At 39.3% G+C, this 22,234-nt stretch overlaps 1 protein-coding gene across 9 annotated transcripts in view; it reads left to right on the plus strand.

The window, feature by feature from the left end:
- The first annotated feature begins 6,019 nt into the window (after positions 1 to 6,019).
- WNK1 (WNK lysine deficient protein kinase 1) overlaps positions 6,020 to 22,234 on the plus strand; it is a 150,367-nt gene continuing 134,152 nt past the window's right edge. For all 9 annotated transcript variants that reach the window (XM_032349196.1, XM_032349185.1, XM_032349187.1 and 6 more), the window contains exon 1: positions 6,020 to 6,890. In XM_032349196.1, coding sequence (XP_032205087.1) covers positions 6,132 to 6,890 — 759 coding nt within the window. In that variant the 5' untranslated portion in view covers positions 6,020 to 6,131. The remainder of the gene's footprint in view (positions 6,891 to 22,234) is intronic.

Here is a 22,234-nt window from a genome sequence, read left to right on the forward strand (position 1 = left end):
GTTGACCATTGAGTTGAGGATCCATTTCTGGGTTTTCTATTCTGTACCACTGACCTATGATCTGTTTTTGTGCTGGTAATATACTGTCTTGATGACTACAGCTTTGAACACAGCCTGAAGTCCAGAATTGTGATGACTCCAGGTTTTCTTTCTTTTTTTTTTTCAAGATTGTTTTGGCTATTTGGGGTCTTTTGTGGTTTAAGACTGTTACAGTTCTGTGAAAAATGCTGGTGGTATTTTGGTAAGGATTGTATTAAATGTGTAGATTGCTTTGGATAGCATAGATACTTTAACAATATTTATTCTTCCAAACCATGAGCATGGAACATTTTTCTGTTTCTTTGTGTGATCTTCAATTTCTTTCATAAGTTTTTACCTCTTTGGTTAGGTTTCTTCCTAGGTATCTTAAGGTTTTTGGTGCAGTTGTAAATGGGATTGATTCCTTAATTTCTCTTTCTGCTTCTTCATTATTAGTATATAGAAATGCAACGGATTTCTGTACATTGATTTTGTATCTTGTGTGACTTTCCTGAATTCATGGATCAGATCTAACAATTTTTTTGCTGGACTTTTTCAGGTTTTCTACATAAAGTACCATGTCATCTGTAGATAGTGAAAATTTTACTTCTTCCTTGTTTATATGGATGTCTTTTATTTCTGTTGCCTGATTACTGAGGCTACAATTTACAGTTCTGTGTTAAATAATAATGGTGAGAGTGACATCCCTGTCTTGTTCTTGCTCTCAATTTTTCCCTGTTGAGGATGGTGTTAGCTGTGGGCCTTTTGTACATGGCCTTTATGATGCTGAGGTAAGTTCCCTCTCTCCCTACTCTGTTGATTTTTTTTTTAATCAAAAATGGATTTTGTCCAATGTAATGCTGTATTGTATGCAATATAGTGCTGTCCAATATAATGTCCAATGCTATATTTTGTCAAATGCAAAAGCTGATATCTGAAAGGTTAAAAGAGTTGCTGGGGATTTGCCTTTCATATTCTATTGTATTTTTCAAATTGTCTGCAATGAGTGAGAATATATTGGGAAATTCATACAATATAGATAAGAGTATTCCCCAGAAGTAATCCTGCTTTTCATGTTGGTGTATACTGCCCATACTTTTATTGTGTGCATTGAAATACATATAGAAACAAAATTTTTAAAAAAATACAACATATGATCTAGTACATATTATTCAGCAACTTGAGTTTTTCACTTACTATTTTTATGCCACTACATATATATCTACCTCCTTCTCTTTTCTTGTTGCATGATGTTCCCAAAATTAGATATACTATAGTTTAACTACATGCAGATTGTTTCAATTTCTTGTTATAGGCAAAGCTATAGTGGATCTTCTTATAGATATTTGTTAGTGCATATATGCAAAGTGTTTCTAGACGGCAGGGAAGGGAAGGGAAGGGCAGGACAGGGAAGTTTCCCAAGAAGTGAAGCTGCTAGCTCAAAGGCTGTGCACATTGTACATTTCAGTAAGTAGTAACAAATTACCCTCAAAAAAGGTTCTTCTAATTTATGCTATCTTTAATAGCACCTGAGTTCTCTACACCTTTACCTGTACTTGATATTTTAAATGCTTAAAAATTTTGCTAATTTTATAAGGGAAAAGTATATATCTTGTTTCAATTTGCACTTCCTTAGTTACTGAGTTTCACCATTTTAAAATTTAATTTAATTTTTTTTTTAAAAGATTTTATTTATTTACTGACACACACACAGAGAGAGATCTCTCTGTGTAGGCAGACTCCCTGCGGAGCAGAGAGCCAGATCTGGGGCTCTATCCCAGGACCCTGAGATCATGACCTGAGCTGAAGGCAAAGGCCCAACCCACTGAGCCACCCTGACGCTCCCACCATTTTTTTAAAGCTTATTTTTGTCATCTGGATTTCCTCCTGTGTCAATTGTCCCCTTTTTCTATAGGATTGTATTCTTTTGTGATTTAAGGTGTTATTTATATATATTTTGAATGTTAGTCTTTTGTTACACGGGTTTCCAAATTTTTTTGTCAGCTCATTGTTTGTGTTCTATTGAACAGAACTGTCAATTTTGAAATAGTCAAATATTTTTCTTTATGTTTTTTGGGTTGTTCTTTGATGTCCCTTCCTATCCTGTGTTTTCCTAGACTCTTAAAATTCTCAGAGCTTATTTTGAAAAGTGAGTCTTTAAACTATGTGAACACTAATTTTGTGAAGGGTGAGGGGTAGACATTGAACCTAACTTGTTTTTCAAATGAATAACTAGTTATCCAAACACTATTTAACCTTTCTCCTTTGACATGAGATGCCATCTTCCTCATATGCAAAATTCCCATCTACACATAAGACTCTGTATTATTTTTTTCTGTTTCATTGTCTATGCTTATCTCAATGTCATATAGTTAGTCTATAGTTTTATAATGTGCTTTGATATAGGGAAGTTCTACCTTCCCCAATATTTCATTATTAATAAAAAAAGGTTTAAAAAAAGTCTCTTCTTCATTGTTTAACTGCCTGGCTCTTCCTTCTTCCTTGAGTTCCATAGGACAGCCAGGTAAAATTAAAAATATCCATGGGGGGGCACCTGGGTGGCTCAGTGGGTTAAGCCACTGCCTTTGGCTCAGGTCATGATCTCAGGGTCCTGGGATCGAGTCCCGCATCGGGCTCTCTGCTCAGCAGGGAGCCTGCTTCTCTCTCTCTCTCTCTGCCTGCCTGTCTACTTGTGATCTCTCTCTGTCAAATAAATAAATAAAATCTTTAAAAAATATCTCCATAGGCATGGGAAACGAAAGGAGACAAGAAAAGAAATGTTCTCAAGATGGTATTTTTCCCCCTATACTTCAAGAAGCTACCCTGTGGATTATGCCACATACAAAAATAAGGTAGATTTTGAATGTTCAGCCACTGTCTAAATCAAAGCTGTTTCTGATTTCATTATTAGCCAGACACCAATGGCAGGGACCATGTTTACATAAATTGTGAGCTGATGGGAAATAGAACCATGACTCAGTTTGAGAAAATGAACAAGGACTAAAGTGAACAAAGAACATGGGAAGAGACAATAAAATACTGGGGATCCACCTGTCAGGAGCTAAAATCTCTGAGCTTAGCACATCCATGGTATCTTGAGTTTTTTCTGCTGCTTCTATTTATTTGATGTTTTATATAGATTACAGGGGGATCCATTCTTTATTTGATCATTGAAATGACAGAGAAAGGGAACGTACTATTAGGGATATTATAGTAATGAGTAACAGAAAATATCTTGTTAATTGGAAGATGGTAAACATTAAAAAAGGAACTTGGAAATGATAAACAGTTCAACCTTTAAATCCAACCATTGTACACAATATGGTTATATTCAACATAAAGTTGTACCTGTTTTCATAGTAAAGCTAATGTTATACTGGTAGGAGAAGTTGTCAGGTGGGCAAAGGTGGCTTTACCTCAACAGCTAATTATTTACAATGAATTTAGTTGTTTGTTGTTGAAAAAAAATTTTTGATAAGGCATGACTGTCAAGGACCTTGATAGTATGTACTCTAGTTGCCCTTCCTGAATTCATATTTTTAAGGTGTTCATATTCTGTCAGCTTCATGAAACCTAACAACCTTTCTTTTTAGAACCAACAAACTTTTTGTAAATCTGAAAGTGTAGCTTTTGAGGAAAAAAATTGAAACATAGTGTAACTATTTTACATATCAGATGAATCAATATAAATTATAAAGCAAATCTTCTCTAGGTGGAGTTTATCCCGATAAGTTGTGGGCATTTTCTAGGAAGCTGGTGCTAACGAATCTTCTGTCAGGTTGCTTCCAAACTACTCATACTCTTAGGGGGGCGCTGGGCTAGGAAGTGTGCTTCTGAGTTCCTTCGATAGCGGGCGCTGATCATAGGCGGGAGCCTATGGACGCTCTGCTGCGTTTGCGTTCGTTTAAGATCTTCCCGCTCTTACGGTGGGCTAAGAGCTTTACTTTTAACTGCCATCTGACTGGTCGGGCTTCCCACTCTGTCTGGTGCCCCCTGGTGCTCATCACCTGTACAATCTCGAGTAGTTGCGAGGAGCAAAGGGGTCCAGATAGCCTAAGGATGCTTTCAAGAAAAGCATTCCATTACTGTGAACCACCTGGATCTAGTTTTCTTCTATGTCCAAAGCCACGTATAAATTACATGTGTACATTCATGTACCTCTAGAGAAACGGGATGTTGTTTTACTAAGCCCTCAAGCAAATGAAAGATGGAAATGAAGCTCAACCGACTACATAACAAAGTCAACTCTGCTCTTTCAAGTTTGTGGTAAAAGACGCAAAGATCTCTTTAATCGAATCCTCGCTCACCGCATCGTTAATTTTTTCTGGTAAAGCAAAGGATTCGCTATGATCCTGGCTTTCAGGAGGGCAGCCCGTCTTTGAGAGCCAGAATATCTATCCTGGGGCTGCAGCTGAGAGTGTGGCCTTAATTGTTATGGAAGGGAAGAGGAGAGGAGGTAATACTCCCTGTCTCCTCCCCCAGCCCATTTAATCACTATTAATCCCATGCACAATCTTCACAAAATTTCTTTTACCCTATGGAAGGAGTCTTCAGCCCCTCTGGCTCTCTGGGCTCAGGTTCTGGTTCTCTTTGCTTTGCTTTCCTCCTCCACCCCCACACCCTTACAGTCACTCAACACTACTGCGGCTCTCTCCATTAAAGATGAACAACAGATCATCTTTCATCGCATGGCAACCTCTTAGCGCTCTCTCGCCTCAGCAGAGCATGATGGGAGTGTCTCCTCTCGTTGTGCCTCCTTCTTTTTTTTTTTTTTCTTCCGGCCCTTTTCCCACAATTAAACCCTAAATAATGATTTTCCTAGCTAGCCTTTAAGGATGGGGTTTAGCGACCTACGGTGACGCTCCCATCAGCCTTCCAGAGGGGGCGGTTTCCAAAGAAAACTACAACTCCCATGAGGCATCAGGCTAAAGCAACCACAGAGCATCACGGAAGTCGTAGGCTCCCTCCTCCCCAATCTCTTTCATGCTTCAAAGGCGAAAACTACAAATCCCAGAGAACCTCGGTACTAGCACGGCTGCGCGAGAGCCCCGAGAGCCGGGTGGGGGTGGGGCGCCCCGGGCGGCGGGGGGCGGGGTCCGAGCGGGCTGTGTGGAGGCTTCAGACTCCCGGCGCCATTTAGCGCGGAGAGTTTCCCCGGCGGACGCGGCTCTCCACACTCGGCCACTCTGCACCCCCATCTTCGGTGATAGAAAGCGCCTGGTGGGGGTGACTACTTACTCTCCCTAACCCCCGTCACCCAATCCTCTCGGTCTCCTCTCCTCTCGGCCCAGAGAAGCAGCGGAGCTCGGGCCCCGCGGTGAGCGGCCCTCCCCTCCCCACCGTTCCCTCCCTCCGTCAGCCCCCGGCACCGGCCCGGGAGGAGACGGGGTTTGCCAGGCCCGGGGCGGGCGGGGAGGCCTCGGGGAAGGGGGGGCCCGCTCCTCAGGCACCGAGGCTTCGAAGCTTCGGCCCTTCCTGTCCGGGCGATGGGCGCCCTGTGAGGCTGGTCCCCCTAGCTGGGGGCGCGTGTGGGAGGAGGCGACCGACTGACTGACTGACCCGGAGTCCCCGGGCCGGCCCTCCCTCGCCTTTCTCGGCCCCTCCCACCCTCGTCGGCTCTGGGACTGCCACCGCTCGGGAGTCCGCGCTCGTCCGTTCCTCGCGTTGCCGCCGCCCCCGGGGCCTAGCCTGCCCAGCCCCGGGAGCTGGAGCAGCCGCCGCATCCGCCGCATCCGCTTCGACTCGGTGCCGGCTCCTTGCCCTGCCCCTCATGACTGCGGCGCCTCTGCTGTTCCAGGCTTCCCGGCCGCCGCTCGCCGCAGGATGGATGCGGACCGTGAGGCGCTAACCCCCGTGCCTCAGCTCCTCGACCGCCCGCCGACGAGCCCGCCTCGTGAGCCGCAGCAGCCGCCGCAACTGGGCCCAGTGGCCCGCGTCTCCTTCGGGGCGGCTTGTCAGTGCTGAGCGAGGAGCCGTCCGGGCGCATCCGACCCCGCCGGGAGCCGGAGCCCTCGTAGCGGGAGCCGCACCCCGCCGCCGCTCTGCGGGCTCGGCCCCTCGCCGTCTCTTCATTCACAAGTCCGAGCCCGCTCGCCTCGCTCCTCGGACCGACCATGTCTGGCGGCGCCGCAGAGAAGCAGAGCAGCACTCCGAGCGCCCTGTTCCTCTCGCTGCCGGCGCCTTCCGCCAAGAATGGCTCCAGCTCCGATTCCTCGGTGGGAGAAAAACTGGGCAGCGCGGCGTCGGACGCTGGGACCGGCCGGACGGAGGAGTACCGGCGTCGCCGCCACACTATGGACAAGGACAGCCGTGGCGCGGCCGCGACCACGACCACCACGGAGCACCGCTTCTTCCGCCGCAGCGTCATCTGCGACTCCAACGCCACGGCGCTGGAACTGCCCGGCCTTCCCCTTCCTCTCCCCCAGCCCACCGCGTCGGCGGTCGCGCCTCAGAGTACTCCGCCGGAGCCGCACCGCGAGGAGACCTTGACCGCCACCGCCGCTGCCCAGGTAGCGCAGCTCCCTCCTGCCTCTGCCGCCCCCGGGGAGCCAGCGGGCGCGGGCCCTGCCGCCGCGACAGCCCCCGGCAGTACCAGCAGAGATCGCCAAGTGTCCCCGCCCAACCATGTGGGGAGCAAAGAGGAGCCTCCGTCGGCCAGAAGCGGCAGCGGCGGCAGCAGCGCCAAGGAACCGCAGGAGGAACGGAGCCAGCAACAGGATGACATCGAAGAGCTGGAGACCAAGGCGGTGGGAATGTCCAATGATGGCCGCTTTCTCAAGTTTGACATCGAGATCGGCAGAGGCTCCTTTAAGACCGTCTACAAAGGTCTGGACACTGAAACTACTGTGGAGGTCGCCTGGTGTGAACTGCAGGTATAGCCCCACTTCTTTATTTTACGGTGGTTTGGACCTACATTTGGCTCGGTGAATCCAGTTGATTGAATTTCTCTTCTACAGGTCATTCTCTTAACTGTTCGCTTCCGCGGGGGCGATGGGAGGGGTGGGAGGCCAACTTTTGAAAGAATTGAAAGTAGAATTTGGGGCATGACCAACGTAGGATAAGAATTACTGGTAGCCAAAAAGAGGTTTGCTACTAGAGCGGAGTGATGAAAATCTTCTTAGTACAAACGCTTTACCTACTTGTTACTCTTTTAGTGTCTGGCAGGAAACTCGAAGTTAGTGGGAAAGTTTCTGAGTTTGCATTTCAGTCTCACAGGAGGCTCTGCACTGTTGAGCTGCTGGTGTGTTACATGCGAGTTTCCATGCCTGAGATCAGGCTGTACTTTTAAAGAAAGAACGACCTTGTTCCTGAATGACCTTACTTGGGCTATATCTTAGTTGGTGATTGCACAGGCATTTAATATAAACTATGAAAAAGACTTTCTTCTCTGGATAAATGCCTTCGTACTAGAAAGGTACAGTAAGTGTTTGCTATTGTCCCTCTTGATGCTTAAGCTTTTTGGTAGCTAAGAGTTCTCTGACAGCATAAATTAAAACTAGTAAGTCTTCATCTCATTCACTATACAGTGACTAGTACAAGAGCCCATGTAAAACTGTGTAAGTGCTTTGAGAGTTGTAATGTCACTATGGTTATTTTAAACTTGTTATGAAAGGTTTTTAAGTCAGTCTTTCCCAAGAGTCCAAAGGACTCACAGTGCTTTGCTTTTAACCTCTCAGGGAGGTTTTCATGGTGTAAATAATGGTGTGTCATTCTGGTTGACAAGTATATTCTATGTTTAAATAGCCAGGTTTGGACAACTTGTTGTTTGACCTATAGCTGCTTGATTGAATGTTGCCCTCATCTGGAAGTGAACGGAGGTTATTGGAGGAATCAGAGTTAGACTGAATGAAAAAGTCAGTTACAGTATACAGGAAAAATGCCATTATTCATATTCTTCTTGTCAAGAAAATGGACCGAATGGATCAAAATAGGATATGAAAATGACCGAGTAATCTAGGAGTTTATTTTATCCATGAAATAATATGTTAACACTTAACCCTTTGAATGCCATCTTCCAAATGACCAAGGCCATATCAGAAGTGAAGGGAAGTCAGTGTGTGGAAGGAAGTGAACTTAAAAACTGACAAGTTCTTTAGGAACATAATAATTTCTTAAGTTTTACAGTAAATGATGTAGAACTTCTAAGGCATTGTGAAATAAAAACTAATCAATTTTGTGGTGGTTTATATGGGCAAGGGTTCAGGCCTTTTTGAAAAAAATCTTGTCAAACTATAACTTTATTCCTGTAGGTCAGTCATACTCAGAAACGTAGTTCTGATTCCTTTTGGTTTACAGGTTTACAGGCAAAAATTCTGGTGTACATGAGGACACTTTTTTTTTTTTTTTGCTTTTGTACTTGGGGTGCCTATTGTTGCTGATCCTGGATTTTACTCTTTTTTTTTAAAGATTTTATTTATTTATTTGACAGAGAAAGATCACAAGTAGGCAGAGAGGCAGGCAGAGAGAGAGGGGGGAAGCAGGCTCCCTGCTGAGCAGAGAGCCTGATGTGGGACTCCATTCCAGGACCCTGAGATCATGACCTGAGCTGAAGGCAGAGGCCCCAATCCACTGAGCCACCTAGGCGCCCCTGGATTTTATTCTTTTGTAAGGTTTTACATTTGAAGAGGTGCTTTATAGATCAATATTTTTTTAATTGGTTACCTTACTTTCTTAAGACTGGGCCCAAGTAAATTTTGAGCACTTTATGGACTAATTTTGTTAGTTTCAATGATTTAACTTTGAAGATTCATCAGAATGTAATGTGTGTGTTTTCCTTAATTACCGGGAATTTTTAAATGATTTTACTTATTTATTTGAGTGAGCATGAGTGGACAAGGTGGGGGGGAGGGGCAAAGGGAGAGGGACCTGCAGACATCGCCCCTCCCCCAGCAGGGAGCCTGTTGTGGGGTTGGATCCCAGAACCCTGGGATCATGACCTGAGCCAAAGACAGCCAGTTAACCACCTGAGCCATCCAGGCGCCCCTCACCTGGCATTTTTTTATTGTTCATTTATCTTGGAACTTATGATACAGTGGAAAAATCAGTTTGTCTAATGTCATAATAATTTTGTCTAAGCTTCTCAGTTTTTCTTTGAACTCATTGCTTTTTGGATTTTTGTTCTATATCTAGACTTGGGCATGGTCAAATTAAAGAATATCTGATGCCTTATGTATAATATCACCATATTATTTTTAAGCCAGTTGAGGATTTGGCTGTAGAACCAAATAAATCCTAGCTTATTGAGTGGTACCCTGCTTTAGAAACTTTCATGTGTCATTTGACCCTGTTCATATAATTTTTTTGTTTTGTTTTTTAAAATGTGGTTTTCCTAGCCCCAGGATCCTTAATAGCAGTAGTTGGGCAGCATTTTTGGTTTCTTGACCCAGGACATTTGTCTGATGTGTTCATTAGGTATTTGAGTTCTTATCTTCCTATACAAATTAAAGGACAAGTCAAGGGATTACTAAAGCATTGGGAAAAAAAGCAAAGCTTTTTTCACTGGAAGTATACTCCTAACATACATACTTGTCTGTAGGAAGGTAGGAGAAATATTGTATTCAGTTGTTGAGTTAAAAATCTTAGTGTATTGAAATTGTAAGAAATCATAGGTTATTCTGCCCAACTACTTACTGGATAAATAAAGAACCTGAAATCATGGAGCAGGTAAATGACTTACTTAGACTGGTAAAGGACAAATTTTAAACTGGTTAGGATCAGGGCACCTGGATGACACAGTCGATTGGGCATCTGCCTTGGGCTCAGATCATGATCTAAGGGTCCTGTGATTGAGCCCTGAGCTGGGCTCTCTGCTCAGCTGGGAGTCTGCCTCCCTCCTTCAGTATTCTTTCTTTCTCAAACGAATAAATAAAATCTTAAAAAAAAACTGGGTAGGATTTTTTTTTTAAAGGTTTTATTTATTTATTTAACAGTGAGAGAGATAGCACAAGGAGGGGGAGTGGCAGAGGGAGAGAGACAAGCAGGCTCCCCGCTGAGCAGAGAGCCGGATATGGGGCTCAGGGCTTGATCCCAGGACCCTGAGCTCATGGCCTGAGTTGAAGGCAGACTTTTAACTAACTCACTGAGTCGCCTAGGAGCCCCCCAAAAAACTGGTTAAGGTCTAATGATTTGGGAAATGTTAAAGCATTTGTAGTTTAGTAGATGCTGATTAGTACATCTCAAATGAAGCAGTTGTATTTTGGTGTGGAAGTCAGGGTCAGATTTCTTCAGAATTCTATAACCATATCAAATTCAGTACTTTGGTTTGGGTATTGATTTTATCAATTCAAATGTGTAAATAGACTTTTTTGGGATGGAGAATGAGGGAATGTGGTATACAAATCAGATTTGTTTCCACCAGGCTAATTTTTAGAGTCACAGTATGCATAGTTACCTACTAAAACAAGTATCAATTCCTAGTAAATAATATTAGTTAATACTTTGATACCATAGGATCTTAAGTCCTAACTTTGGTCTTTTAAGATGTAGGTTTCTTTACTTGATTTTATTAGGCAAATGATGTACCTTAATTTTGACACTCAGTTGCCTTGGTCAGAAAATGTTATTCCTGGACTTTGCAGAGTTTACATTGCTTTTCTATGTACGGAGCTTAGTTTTTTAAGAAATGTAGCATAATTTTTTAATGAATATGTATTTTATACACAGATTTGTAAATGATTTTACTTCACTTTAAGTACATTCTCCCCAAATTGCTTCTGTAGAGTTTGCCTGATAATTTGATACTTTGTGTATTCACTTTGTATATTGATGAGATTGTTTCCTGATCAACTTGGAAGGGGAAGTCAAATTTTGTTTAAGCTCCAGTGTTCTCAGTGTTTGCTTTGCTCTGGGTTCTTTTTGTTGTTGTTGTTGTTAATTAAGGGTCATGTCTCATCATGAGTATATGATATTAATTTTTTTGAACTTAATTTTCTTTTTTTAAGTTGAAGTGTAGTTGACACACAATGTTACATTAGTTTCAAGTGTACAGGTTTTTATTAATGTTTTATAAAGTTTAGCAATGCTGCAGAAATGTGATATGGTTCTGTGATTTCTTTGCTTTAGTTCTTAACATAACTCCTGAACTGACTCTTCCATTTGAACATTAATGTGTTTTTTGCTTTTATTTTTTACATTTGTGCCAAATTCCTTGTTTTTCAGGATGAGAATCTTCAGTAATTTTTCAGTCCCAGAACAAGATTTCAGGGAATAGTCTTTGGAGGTTTTTCTTGTTTATTTTAAGGTCTCAATCACTGATAAGTATGGGCAACATTGAGATAACTCAAGTGTTGCTGCTTTGCAAATTAAAGAATTATTGGTAACTTAAAATGTTGCAAAAGAAAAAAAAAAGAATTATTGGTAACTTGTTTGAGGTAATCCTTTTTCCCTCCTAACCAGACAGTGTGATTCAAGACAGCATAATTTTGGTTAGGTATGATTTAAACTCTATGTAAATTTATTGCTGTAGGAAGTAATTTTTGTGGTACAGGAATTGAGAATTATATTTAAGTTGACTTTTCAATGCTTTTCTTAGTGTTAAGGGTTTAAATGTTTTCCTTTTCTATTACTTTTTTCCCCTCACCTTAAGTATCTTAAGTATCACAGTTATTCCTAGTGTAAGGTTGATTTTGTGTAAAACAAATGAGGAATCTCTTGTACGGTGATTGAGTTCATTTCTTGATATTTATGTTTTAGTGCAAGATTCCCGTCACTGAAAGTCATTCTGCTTAATCTCTATGGAAACTTTGAACCAAAACTGAGCTCCCGTTTTCAGAAATTACTCTAAACCTGTTATTTGGGTTTTCTAGTAGCTCTTAAGTTTTTTTAGATAAAGCTGTAAAAGCAAGAGTGGTTATGCTCAAATTATAATTTCTGAAAATGTTAGTATAACATGAAAAAACTCATAATAGTTACTAGGTTTTGCTGTACCAGTTCTTTGTATTTATTTATTTTTTTGCATCTTGCATTTTATTTGAGGAATTTTTTGGTTTTTTTTCTTTTTTTCTCTTTTAACAGGACTACTGTAGTGTGCAGGCATAGGTGAGACTTACTATGCATGACCTAAATTTAGGTTTGAAGAGGGCATTATTTTCTGCAGTGTAACATAGTCATTAGTCATTAAGAACATAACTGCCTGAATTCAAATTCTGACTCTGCTAATGATTGTGTCACTGGGCAACTTCTGTGTTAGTTTTCTATTGATAAAATGGAATGTAATAAGAGTACCTACTTTATAGAGTTGTTGTAACAGCTAAATGAATTATATAAGTGTAAAACATTAGGGACAGGGCCTCGCACATAAGTATTAATTGTGATGATACAGCATATTTTTAGGTTGTCCTTTTGAGGGTATTTGTGAACATTTTGTTTGATTTGTCTATTCTTAAGCTTGAAAATTCATGTAGCAAAACTCTTACTGTTGCTATCATTCTTTTGGGGGAACTTTGGAGTTGAACATGTTGTCATCAGTGCTTTGAAATTCTTTAGCTTTACCTGTCTTCTGCCTAACTTTGTAATTTTATGACCTGTCACTTTCTCAAATGCCAGCCTTTTTGAATTATTACCTTCCAGAATTTGCTGAGATCTTTTTTCTTTTGGGATTCTTATGGTGTTCTTCAGAATGATTCAAAATTGTTTATATTGTCTCCTTAACTAGTTCTTGAGCTCTTTGAAGATAAAAGTAGATTCTCAATATACTTTAATAAATACTATGTTCTTTCTAAGTTAGAAATAGTTGTAGAACATTAGGTTTCTGTTACTCAATTATCTGACTCTGAGTAAGGAACTTAAATTTGTAATGCTGATTTATTATTAGTAATAATGACTTAACTGGATTGCTGAAGATAACTGAAAACCTATGTGAAGGTACTTTGTAAAGTGTTATAGATAATAAAAGGATAATGGTGCTTTAAAAAATCCATATTTTAAAGGACTTATGTTGTCACTTGTTACAAATTGGTGGGATATTTTAAACTTCTTAAAGTTGGTCTTTAGGACATGCAATAGAAAATTGGGGAAAAGGCACTGGAATTATAATTGAGTTTAAGAAAAGCTGCATTGGAAAGATGATATAATTCCTTTTTTCACTACTTTATTTAGCTCTGTAAGAGTTAAAAAGCAAAATTTTAAAAGTCTGGAAGAGAATAGCACCCAGATTCTAATATTGACAGATTCTTTCCTCATTCCCACCCTTTCCTAATTGACCTCAACTGGATTAACCCAAATAAAAGTTAGTAAAAAATAAAATAAAGTTTCTAGTTAGAAAAAAAAAAGTTGAGTTTTAGGAGCGTTTTGGTTTTTCAATTTTAGGAGTTTTATCAAATCTTAAGACAAATGGGAGCAGCTTTTCAGACTGAAGAGAAGTTGACAGAAGCTCTTCATTAGAGTGCTTTTATTTGGGAGAGTGTGTTGTCTTTATCAGGTGTAGACTTAATATTGTGTGTACTTTTTTTTTTTTTTTTTTTTTTTTTAAAGATTTTATTTATTTAACAGACAGAGATCACAAGTAGCTGGAGAGGCAGACAGAGAGAGAGAGAGGAGGAAGCAGGCTCCCCGCTGAGCAAAGAGCCCGATGTGGGGCTCGATCCCAGGACCCTGGGATCATGACCTGAGCCGAAGGCAGAGGCTTTAACCCACTGAGCCACCCAGGTGCCCCTACTTTTTTTTTTTTTAAGATTTTTATTTATTTATTTGACAGACAGAGATCACAAGTAGGCAGAGAGGCAGGCAGAGGGGGACAAGGAAGCAGGCAGAAGGCGGGGAAGGAAGCCGGCTCCCTGCTGAGCAGAGCCCAATGTGGGGGCTCGATCCCAAGACCCTGGGATTATGACCTGAGCTGAAGGCAGAGGCTTTAACCCACTGAGCCGCCCAGGCGCCCCTTGTGTGTACTTTTTAAAAGGTTGGTTAATGATAGTCTACATGAGAGGAATGATGTCAGTAATTTGCTTGGTTTTGTGATTGACATAATTGATCCTATCTCCACCTTAATTTATATTAATTTAGATTTTTCAGATGGGCTTTATTTTCTCTCTCTCTTTCTCTCTTTTTTTTTTTTTTTTTGAGTGGGGAGCAGAGGGAGGGAGATAATCTTATCTTAAGCAGGGTTCGTGCCCACCACACAATTTACCTCACAATCCTGATATCATGACCTAAGCCAAAATTACTAGTTGGACACTTACCTGGCTGAGCCACCCAGGTGCCTTTCAGATCGACTTTCATGAAGAATTTGCTTTTTGGCATTGTGACTTGAATCTTGGCATTGCAAGATTGACGTATTAAGTGTGTTATGCTAAATGAATGTGCTTAATGATTTTTTAGGAAGGAACCTTCAGGTAAACTGTCCTTAAAAGCAAATACAGTTTTTCTAGGAATTCAAGAATTCTTAAGAAATTTAAGAATTTAGGAATAATTTTTAAAGAGTGTTTAGAAATCTAGTTGGTATTTTCCTGTTAGTTAAGAAAAAAATATTTCTATAGAAATGTGCAGCCAAGGTTCTGCTTCTCAGAGACAAATGATTTTTTTTTTTTTTTTGGTCAGTATGTGTATAGTGGATGGTCTTGTGTTAATTAAACACAAGCTAACACAAAAATACATAAACCAAACAGTGAGAGATGAAACTAATTAGTAAATCAAATCATTATTGGTGATCATTTTCTCTACTAATAGAAGTAAACAACTTGCTTGGGATAATGACGGGATCATTTTATTTTTTAAGATTTTATTTATTTGAGAGAGAGAGAGACAGTGAGCAAGAGAGCATGAGTAGGGGGAGGGGAGACAGATATATATATAAAGAGAGAGAGAGAGAGAGAAGCAGACTTCCTGCTGAGCAGGGAGCCTGATGTGAGATTCAATCCCAGGACTCTGGTATCATGACCTGATCGGAAGGCATGTGCTTAACCAACTGAGCCCCTGACAAGATCATCGTAATGGCTAGTAGTTTTGTGCTAAATAACTTGATATATCCATTTCTATGGGGATACTCTCCTTGCTTGGACTGTTAGGTCATTGTGGATTAAGATAAATTTGGAATGCACAGGTCATCTCTTTAACATTTTGAAGAATTCCTAGCAATCATTATCATGTTTATATTTACATGCTCTTTGAATCTTCCACACACGCCTCCCACACAAATAAACTCAGCTATAGGCAGTGGAGAGTAAGTAAAGAATTATAAACAAAGAAGGTAAGTAGATTTGCATGGTACTAATTGTGGAGAATGGGTTTAAGGAATACAAGGGATGTATAGAGTTTCGCTAGGGATATGAGTATGAGGTTTCTACAGCCTGAATGAGGGCAGTAGTAGAGAAAGGAATCTTCATATTTCGGAGATAAAATATTCAGAGTTTAGTGATGAATTGGCATTTGGAGACAAAAACGAAGCACAGATAAAAGGGTAGGAATAGATGATTGTGCTGTCAGCTGAGGGAAGGAATAAGAATTAGGGATTTTATTTTTGTGGGGAGAGGAAAGGCTATGGAGATACATTCAATTTGATACATTAAGCCTGAGGTACTTGTGAAACCTCCATGAAGAAGTTCATTAGGCACTGAATCTCAAAAAATAGGTCCAAGGTAAAGCTATAGATGCCCGAATGTCTATGTTAGTCATTCAGTTGGCTGAAATAATGAAAGTACAAGAAATCATCTAGGGAGAGGATACATATAAATATACAGAGAAAAACAGAGTAAGAGACAGGGGAGGATAATTTTCCTGGGGCAGAATAGGAATAATTAGTGGGTGGGCAAAGGTAAAAAAGAACCCAGGGGTTGAACTAAATAGAACACTAGAAGAATGGTAGCATCAAGGGAATAAAATTTTAAGAAAAGAATGTAGTAGAGAAGTCCAATTTGCATAGTAGTAGTTTTGGAGAACAGATTTTAGAAGAACTAGAAAGGAGTTGTAGAGATTAGTTAGACTTTGGAAATTTATCGCATTTGGCTATTAAATCATTAACAAAATTCAGTATTATCTAAGAGAGGGGATGTGAACATGGGTAAATGTAAGTCACTGGTAACATCCTTGATTTATATACTGTTCACTAGCCTCCTGTGGCTATTTAACTTAATTAAAATGAAATAAAATTTTAAAACTCAGTTCTTCAGTTACACTAGCCATATTTCAAGTGCTCAAAAGCCATGTGTGCCTGTCCTGTTGGACGGCACAGATATAGAGCATTTACATCCTTGCAGGAAATTCTATGGGAACATGTTGTATCTAAATCTTGGGGTAACACGCGCGCGTGCGTGTGTGTGTTTGTGTGTGTTTATTTTTAACAGTTTCGTTGAGATGTAATTTACACATCATGAACATACAGTGTTGGGGGGCACCTGGGAGGCTCAGTTGGTTAAGTGTCTGACTCCTGATTTTGGCTCAGGTCATGATCTCAGGATTGTGAGGTCTGTTGTGCACTGGGTATGGACCCTGCTTAAGATTCTCTGTCTCCCTCTGCTGTTCCCTCACCTCTTCAAATACACACACCACACACATGCAGAGTATGTTGCCTTTATAACTTAAGTTCCATATTTCAAAAATATATTCTGTATTAATGAAGTAAAAATGGTTGTTCCTTTTTTGGGGAAGAGCTATATAAAGGATGTTATCACAAACTCACATTTACATGCAGAATTAACAGATTAACATTTATGTCACATTTGCTCCAGGTATTTGGTACTCTTACAGTTTCAGAATAGTGGAGAATTTGCAGTGGATTTAAGGGAATAGCTCAGGAAGGTTAGGAACTAGAGATAACAGAGTAGGCTATTTCTCTTATTCAGACAAGTTTGAATGAGTATGGGGCAAGAAAAATTGGCTAAGTGGAAGGCATGATCAAGGATGAGATTTATAGATCAGCAAGGAAAGGTCTTTAAAACCTGAAGCATTGAAATAAAGTATTTTCTCTGCCTCAGTATCTATCTTAAGGTTTTGTTCTAAGCTAATTATTTTAGTTTTGGTTATTTTTTGTGGATAGTTAGATTTAGTCCAAATAAGTTTTCATGTTTTCTTACTTCATGCTATTTATCAGCTAATGCCCAGAATACTTATGAGAATACTCATTGGAAGGAATGTTCTGGTTAAACAGTTTTTTTCTCTCCTATTATCACTGGCCCTCATGTTTCGTTTACATAATAGTATGGTGATATATATTTTTTAAGTGAGCATCTCTGAAATGACCATTTTTGTGTTTCACTTGAAGAAACAGCCAGATTTCAATTAAAATTTTATTACAAGAAAGATTCTGAATTACTGCACTGTTTCTAGAATGTGGTAAAAAATGGACCTTTCTATAACAAAAGCCCCAAATACTGCATACCTTTCTTTAGGCCTTTTTTGCAAAGTGTTCCTTGCTAATTAATCTGGAAAGGTATTAATAATAACTAATACTATCTAATGAGAGCTTCTTTTTGTAACAGGCACAGTACAAGGCAGATATTTTCTTAATTTTATATTTGAAGAAACTAACTTAGGTTTAATAACCAAAGATCATGGCATATCTTCTTCTTTCCACTGCAGAATACTTCAGTTAAATCAGGAAGAATTTGAATTCTTGTAGAATTCTAAGTCCTTTTGCTTTATTTACTAATTATAATTCATCATTGAGCATCTTACACCTTTATATTTCACTTTATGAAATAAATCTCTATTTAAATGTTCTTTAAAAAAAAAGAAAGAAATGTTCTTTTAGCCAGTATTTATATGTAGATTCTGTAAGGAGGGAGATGGCAGAGTCTTTTTAATTAACTTCTTGGTGCTTTCAGAGTTTTTTATTTTCTTTATTTTATTTTTATTTGAAGATTTTATTTATTTATTTGACAGAGAGACACAGTGAGAGAGGAGACCCAAGCAGGGGGAGTGGGAGAGAGAGAGAAGCAGGGAGCAGGGAGTCCCCTGTGGGGCTCGATTCCAGGACCCTGGGATCACAACCTGAGCCAAGGCAGACACTTAAGGACTGAGTCACCCAGGCGTCCCAACGTTCAGAGTTTTTTAGATGCTATTTACATGCATTGGTTATCACAGACTTAAGTATTTAAGGTAAAGCAGTGTTATTTCTGTGGCCTGTGAGTATCAAATTTCCATCTAACAGATAAATTGAATGGCTGTAGTGTTAGTAGATAGTGTTGTCAATGGTCTTTAGAAACTTCTGTGTATAAAGATTGTTCATTTTCTAGTATTACATTGTTAGTAAAAATTAATTAAATTCCTAAAATTGTTAGGCACCATTGCGATTTTTTTACTCAACCGGGAAAGCAAAATTAAGGATATTGGAGTACGTAATGAATAGATCAGCATTGTTAATTGTTATTGTAAAACTTCATAGGACTTAGTTTTATTTACTTTAGAGATTTAAGTTATAGTTTGTTAGTTTAGTTCTTAATGCTGATGGTAGGAATTGACTTTTTTCCTTGATTTTTTAAAAGAATTTTACCTCCCCTCCCCCACTGTGTACTTTGACATATTACATATACTATTGAGAAGGATTTGGCTCTCTTGTCCGTGTGAGCTCCAAGTAGAAGTCTCATTTAAATTACATAATTATGTTTTGAAATCCCCTGGAACGTTTAATTTATTCAGCATTGTTATAGGAATAAGATGTCATCTCACCTCTAGTAAGATTTCCAAATAAGTGAGATTTTCTTCTTGAAATATCAAAACTTTGTATTAATTTAGCAAAACACTTATAGTGTATCAGTTGATATTATTGGCCTGTGTATACACCAGGATAGACTAATAAGCGTGTCATCCCATAAGCCTGAATTCCTGGATGTTCTTTAGACTAAAATGGTTCTTTGAAGTCAGACAGTTCCTTCCCCTTTTATACCAGGGGTAATACATGTTTTGGCACATAAGATCTTGCCTCAAAGTGTGGCAGATTGTTCAAAATGTTCTTGTTTTGTTTAGAGTAACTGGGTCTGTAGGGGTTTTCAGCTTCCTTCTTTCATCCTAGGCATAGGTTTAGGCTTTCGTTGTCTTCCTTCAAGGTAAGTTGCGTTATTGTAGATGTTGAGGATGGGGGAAACTTCCCAGCCAGTGGACCTCCTTTAGGGCCATTTAAGTCTATCAGTTTCTAATAACGGTAGACTTGAAAGGCCTTGGAGTCTGCACACTTACCTAAGAAAGCCCCCTCCCCCTTTTTTTGCATATTTCTATGCACTTTCTCTTAGCTCAGTACCATTAAATATTATTGGTAGGGATGCTTTTATTAAGTCAAAATAGAGCCTGGTATGGACCTTCTCTAGGACAAAAGAGAATCTATTTGCCTCGATTACATTACTGAGAAGGGCCACTCAAATTGTTCTTCCCAGAACAAAGAAGGTGATGCTCAGGTGCAGTCCTCTTTTCTGCTAGACCAAAAAAAAAAAAAAAAAAAAAGCCACCAACAATTTTTAAATGGTAGGATCTCAACTTAAATATTTGTTCTGTTTGACCAGGCACCCTGTTATATGGAGGTACTAGTTTAGATACTACTTTTGTTGGACAAATTGTCTGTGTTACATTAGTACCGGCATCTTTATCTCTAGAGATACTCCTCCGCCTCACATTAAGTGGAGGGGTGGGGCATAGTGATATTCTGCTGGGGAGAATCTTGACCATTTTCTATCCCTCTTGTAAGGATAGAAGTGAAACTTCCCTATTTGCCATAAATGCCACTATTACAGGCTTTCTCAGATCTTACTGTGTATGTACTCTGCTTGAATATCTTATTTAATGTTTTAAACATCTGTCATCCTTAACCCTGGTCACAAGATGACTTCTTTAACAACCAGTACTTAGCTAACTATTACACAACAGAAGTTTTTTCCTCTTGTCTTTATGTGATAGATATACTAATACCTTAAAAAAGCCTTTTTACTATGAAATATTTAACAGTTGTCCCAGATTGGGCCAGAAGCTGCCTTCTGTGTCCTTTTTATTAACATGCCCCTATCGTTTTTTGATGATGTTCTTATTTTTTGCACAAGATGTTCTTTCCCCAGCCTGGCCCTGGACCAGTCATTTCTCCAAAGGAAGCAGGTTCCTTATAGTATAGAATAGGATTCGGAAAGCAGTGTGTACTCATGGCTACTGGGACATCACTGTTACGAGATTTTTTAGTGAAGAGTTAGGAAGTATTTATATGTATGCATGAGTGTTTGTGCTCTTTTTCTTATAAGTGTATATATATAAATGTGTATATACACATTTAATATGTGTATATATCAAGTTCACATTGATAGATCTAATTCCAGTTCAACATAGAGTTCATTATAACTTTCCCCTTTTCCTACATGTATGCTTCCCTTCTCCAGTAGTGAGAAACTCAGTTCTGATCTTGCTAAATATATGGATGAATTTGCAGAGCTCCTGTTTATATGGAAGTGGCATAATAAATATATATTTGATCTTTGCCCCGGCTCCTGACACAGAACTTGTAAACTTGGAATTTCCAGAGTGATATCTGCCATCTGGCTGACTTTAGACTGTATCCTTTAGCATTAACTGGTAAGTAAACTGTTTGAGTTCTTTGAGCCATTCAAGCAAATTATCAAATGTGAGGACGTTGGTCAGAAGTATAGGTGGCAGTTATCCTGGGACTTGGAGCTATCATCTGAAGTGGGGGCACTTTTGTGGGACTGAGCCCTTAATCTGTATGCTTTGCACTAACTTCAGGTAGTTAGTGTCAGGAATGACTTCCAGAGAATTGAAAAATTTGTTGCTGGTGTGAGAAATCCCATGCAGTTGGTGTCAGAAGTATTGAGAGTAAAAATATGAATATGAATATAACCTCTTAGCTCAACTGGGCTGAAGTCCCCTTTGGGACCCTTCTCACTGCAACAGAGCTGCCATCCTTTCCTCTAATATCTTCCTCTCTGGCAGTGGTACTCTTTTTTAAAATTAATTTACTGTTTTTTACTTTGACAGTCTTTCTACTGTTGCTTTGGGGATATGATGTGCACTTTTTAGCCTTAAAGGAAAACAAGTGATATAAACTGACCTGTTTTTACTTTGAAATCATAGGAGAAGTTTGCAGTAATCACCTCACTCACATTCAAAATCATTCCTAATAAATGCAGATAAATTCTGTGAGTCTTAGTTATCAAATTCAGTATCTGTTTTCTGTGGTTTTTCTGATAAAAATTTAGCATCCAGGGGCCTCAGTCCATTAAGGGTCCGACTGGTGATTTTAGCTATGGTCATGAACTCATGGGTCGTGGGATTGAGCCCCAGGTCAGGCTCCACATTCAGCAGGGAGTCTGCTTGGGATTCTCTTCTCTTCCTCTCCCTCTGCCCCTCCCCCCACTTGCCCATGCTTATGTGTGCACTCTGCTTTCTCTCATATAAGTAAATAAAACTTTCAGAATATTTAGCATCCAATTTGAGATGTGCGTGTGTAAATTGCACACCAAATTTTGAAGACTTAGTAAAAAACAAAGTTAAAATATTCCAATTTAAAAAATTGATTACATGAAATGATCATGTTTGGATATATTGGGTAAATATTAATTTCAGCTGATTCTTATTACTTTTAAAAATGTGACTACTTGAAAATTTAACATTGCATGTATAGTTCACATTGTTTTTCTGGCCATCTCTGACCTAGACTAGTCTGTTAAAATAAAATGTAAAGGAGCTGATGCTACAGTAAATTAAGTATACTACTTCCTTTAAAAAAAAAATGTTAGGGCCTTCCTTTCTGTGGTTTCTTTTATTAGTACCCTTTACAAACCATAATTCTTTTGCTGTTGCTGAACAAAGAAATTTGGGTTTTTGAAGTCTTTTCTGTTTGGTTTGTGGTGCTTTTAATATCTATTTTATGAAAATTGACATTTAGTCCTTTAAAATTTTATCTTATATTTTATTACTTAACCAGCATAGCTGTATTAGAAATGGTATTTCTTATGGTCTTGTTCTTTGGGTATTTTAGTTGTTGCTAAAAATATTAGAAGTCAGTTTTTATTGCAGGTATCTTGAAATATTTGGTAAATACTCTTGTTTATTTCACATAAACTGCTAATACATGTTTGGATATATACTAAACACATAAACTTGCTGCTTTATTTATATTCTTTAATTATTTCTGGCCATTGTGTTTCTTTAAACTTATTAACCAATTTAGTGCCCATATTCATATTTTAATGATACTGAGGAAAAAGTTGAGTTGATTTTTCATATCTACTGCTTATAAAAGCAGTATTTGTAGTTCAACTATTTGTGTTGACTTTTTCCAAAATAGTTCATTCAT

This window comes from Mustela erminea, chromosome 6, assembly GCF_009829155.1.
Source record: "Mustela erminea isolate mMusErm1 chromosome 6, mMusErm1.Pri, whole genome shotgun sequence".
Lineage (NCBI taxonomy): Eukaryota > Metazoa > Chordata > Mammalia > Carnivora > Mustelidae > Mustela > Mustela erminea.